This window comes from Gekko japonicus, unplaced genomic scaffold (genome assembly GCF_001447785.1).
Source record: "Gekko japonicus isolate JY-2015 unplaced genomic scaffold, Gekko_japonicus_V1.1 scaffold1263, whole genome shotgun sequence".
Taxonomy (NCBI): domain Eukaryota; kingdom Metazoa; phylum Chordata; class Lepidosauria; order Squamata; family Gekkonidae; genus Gekko; species Gekko japonicus.
Window position 1 is genome coordinate 98,708 of NW_015173165.1, and position 3,653 is coordinate 102,360.

Here is a 3,653-nt window from a genome sequence, read left to right on the forward strand (position 1 = left end):
TATCATGTTGCTTTTATACAACTGTGAAAGCAAAGTTTCATATGATTTCCCTTTATTAAAGTATAAGCAAATTGAAATGAGAAAGGTAGAGCCAAAGGGGAAGGGCCAAATGGAAGGGGGTGTGGTTAGATGATAAAGGGGCTGTAACCAAAGGTGAAAGGGGGCCTGGTTATACTCTGTTGCCCAGGGCCCATGAAAACCTGGCACCGGCACCGGGTATATACATTTCAGTGCCTACGCAGTTGACCCACACCTCTTTCTGCTTAATCTTTGGGTTCCCTTCTATATTCTAGTGGTTCTTCCTCCATGGGTTCAAATCTATTGCTGTTTTGTTTCCTACAAAGAGCACTTGTGACCCCATCAGGTCTTTTCATTCCAGCGTTGAATTGGCTTGTGGCGTCTTCTGCCACTTGCTGCTTCTCTACGGACGTGAACAAAGAAAATTAACACGAGATCCAAGCCTGCCACAGATTATCACTGATTCCCTATCAGGTGCTGGGAAATAATTGAGGATGGCATTGCCCCTCCTCTCTCACTTGCTGAGAAAAGGGCTCCATCGAAACCAGAAGAAGAACCAGAAGAAAAATGGCCCCCACTGGCCTGCACTGGTGGGTGGAAAGTGTCATCAACTTGCAGAGCCAACTGAAGGTGCCCCGTAGGGGTTCTCAAGGCAAGAGATGGACAAAGGTGGTTTGCTATGGCCTGCCTCTGCATAGCAACCCTTGGTGGTCTCCCATCCAAGTACTAACTGGGGTTGATTCTGCTTAGCTTCCGAGACGGGGTTTGCTTGGGCCATCCAGGTCAGGGTGACTCAAACGGCGAGGCAAAAAGAAAAAGGCATTGACCTTGTTCTATAACAAAACATTTATGCTTCATGATGCGTTGGTTTTAAATTAAATTTATTGATACTTAACACTGAGCTGCAGTTATCACTTGGTCAGGAAAGACATTTCCATGTTGCCTGCAGGATACAAACCCCTCCCCCTTCCCCCGGAACACATAGTTTCATTAAAAAAATGGTCCCTCCCCCTCCCTCCAATGAGCAGTCTGGGTTTTGGTGACAAATCAGCTCCCAAGTCAACTGCCAACGCTCCTGGGTGTTTGCAGGGGCCAAACCATGGGCGGTTCCTCCAGTCCAATCGCTCTGCTTCTTGGCAATGGATGTAACGGCCGCTAGAGATTAAATTCCCCAGCTGACCCCTGGAAGTTGGACACTTCCACCCATGGCTAAGGCACATTGGTAATTGCAAGGTGAGGGAGAAGGTAAATCACCATTTCCCTCTTTTTTTTCCTGCTCATGGACAAAACCAAAGGTGGCAGATGTCAAACCCTTTAAACTAGTACCTTTGACATCAGGGGAAATAAATAAATTTTGATTGCAAAGTTGAGATTTTAAAAGAAGAAAGAGTTTTTAAAACATCCCCGCACAAAAACTAACTGGAGAGACTCTTGTTTCCAAAGCGTGGATTTCCTGCCCCACGCCAGACGGATGTGTTCAAACAAGGGCACATTCCTGAAATGTCTGGACTACCACCCCCACCCATGCAATGCAGCAGCTTACTTTGAAATTCACCCCATTTCTTAGGACCCCCAAGAAGAGGCTTCGTCTTGAGTAACCCAAACATCCCTCTTCCTAGCGGAAAAGGCAGACAAGGTGCTGTACAAGTTCCGGTTCTGTTCGTGAGGAATCGCATGTGACGTATTCCTTCTCTCCACACAACAGACACCCACATTTTCTTTGTCTTCCCCCTTCCTTCAAGTCTCAACTTTGGCCAGGACAGTTTATTTTTCGCTCATTTCTTACTGCAGTCTATTCCTGCTGGGATGTGGCTACCACATACTGGAGAAACAAAATATCCTACAACTTATAATTAGAAGGTTCTTCCCAAGAACAGACTTGGGATACTAGGCTGGACACAAAGAAATACACACTCACACACACATGCATACAGACACACACACACCCTTCACAGAAGGGGGATTCTCTTTCAAGCCAAGAGTCCAGGAACCCAGTATGTTCATTCCAGCTTCATTGTTTTTAGTATAAAAACCACTATCAAAATACTGTAGGGTGTTCTCCCTGTATGCTATATCCTTCAAAAATAATAGCTGGGGGGAAAACAAGTGGGCAACACCAAAACCATCCATTCCCATCCCTAACAGCTTTCTCCTGGACAGCACTGATTCTTCCACCACAGGGGGAGCCATTGTGTTTCATCACATCTTGATTCAACTGGGGTGGGGGAGAACAAGATGGCCGACGGCCAATAATCCTCTTGCAGTTGCCTCCTGCTGCTCCATCAAGAGACCCTGACACAGTTATAACTTAAATAGCCTAGTAAACAGCCACCACTGCATCTCAGAGTGGGAAGGCAAAAGTGATTAAGGTAGCAGCATGTCCCGGGATAGGAAAATCCCACGGAAGTCTCTGTTGTACTGCCCCAGAGGCCCACAGTCAGGTCCAAGCCGGGCCCCCAAAAGGATGCATACATGCCACAGGAGTGAAGACTTCAGGAGCTTTGGCTCCCAAGAGCCTCCATTCAACGCAGAGGAAAGCCCTCAAGTGTCCAACAGAGGATGACTCCACAGATAGCAGAATCTCTCAAGATCACCTAATTCTACCACTACCATTGTCCGACTTTCCAGGATCCTTTCCGTTCTTAGCTGCCGACCCAGCTTTCCACCCTGTTCTGCATGTCACTAGAGCAAAGTTGTGAGATCTTCACAGCAGTCACTGTCAGAGGCAGGGGAAAAGAAAGCTGTGGGTGGAAGGATGTCAGCCATGGTGGACCTCCTGTTGGCCTAGCAGTCAACTCAGAAGTTTAGAGCAAAGTTGTGAGATTTTCACAGCAGTCACTGTCAGAGGCAGGGGGAAGGAAAGCTGTGGGTGGAAGGATGTCAGCGGACCTCCTGTTGGCCTAGCAGTCAACTCAGAAGTTGCAGTCCACGTCCCATCAGAAGTAAGTGAGGTTCTTGATGAGTCCCATTTCAAGCATCTTCTTTATTGCTAGTGCTTCGTGGGAGACGTTGTGCTCCGAACTCTGCAAGACAGACAATTGGGGGGGGGGGGAGGAAGCATAGGTAACTGTGGCCTGAAACATGGGAAGGACCCTACAAGTACAGAGATCCGTGTGGCAGCAGCCACTATGGGGCAAGTATGTTTATTGAGCCCTTAAGAACACAGGAGCACAGGAACACAGTAGTCCTCTAGACCAGTTTCACACGCTAGCCAACCAATTTCTCTGGAGGGCCAACAAACATGGCATAAAGGCTTCACTCTCATTTGCTTCCTAGCACTGGTAGGTATGTTTATTGAGCCCTTAAGAAAACAGGAGCACAGGAACACAGTAGTCCATCTAGACCAGTTTCACACGGTAGCCAACCAATTGCTCTGGAAAGCCAACAAACATGGCATAAAGGCCAAGGGTTTCACTCTCATTTGCTTCCTAGCACTGGTATTTAGAGAGTGACAGCCTCTGAATATGGACACTTCCTTTAGTCACCATCAGTGTTCCCTCTAAGCTGAGTTAGTGTGAGCTAGTTCACAGTTTTCTAGCCTCCGGCTCACACATTTTTATCTTAGCTGAGGAAGGATGGCTCCAGGGCAAACTAATTTAGGCAGTAGCCAAATCACTCACACACAGCTTTAATGC

At 47.4% G+C, this 3,653-nt stretch overlaps 1 protein-coding gene across 1 annotated transcript in view; it reads right to left on the reverse strand.

Moving 5' to 3' along the window:
• Window positions 1–2,872: 2,872 nt before the first annotated feature.
• ST3GAL4 (ST3 beta-galactoside alpha-2,3-sialyltransferase 4) overlaps window positions 2,873–3,653 on the reverse strand; it is a 235,157-nt gene continuing 234,376 nt past the window's right edge. The window contains exon 13 of the mRNA XM_015422505.1: window positions 2,873–3,041. Coding sequence (XP_015277991.1) covers window positions 2,955–3,041 — 87 coding nt within the window. The 3' untranslated portion in view covers window positions 2,873–2,954. The remainder of the gene's footprint in view (window positions 3,042–3,653) is intronic.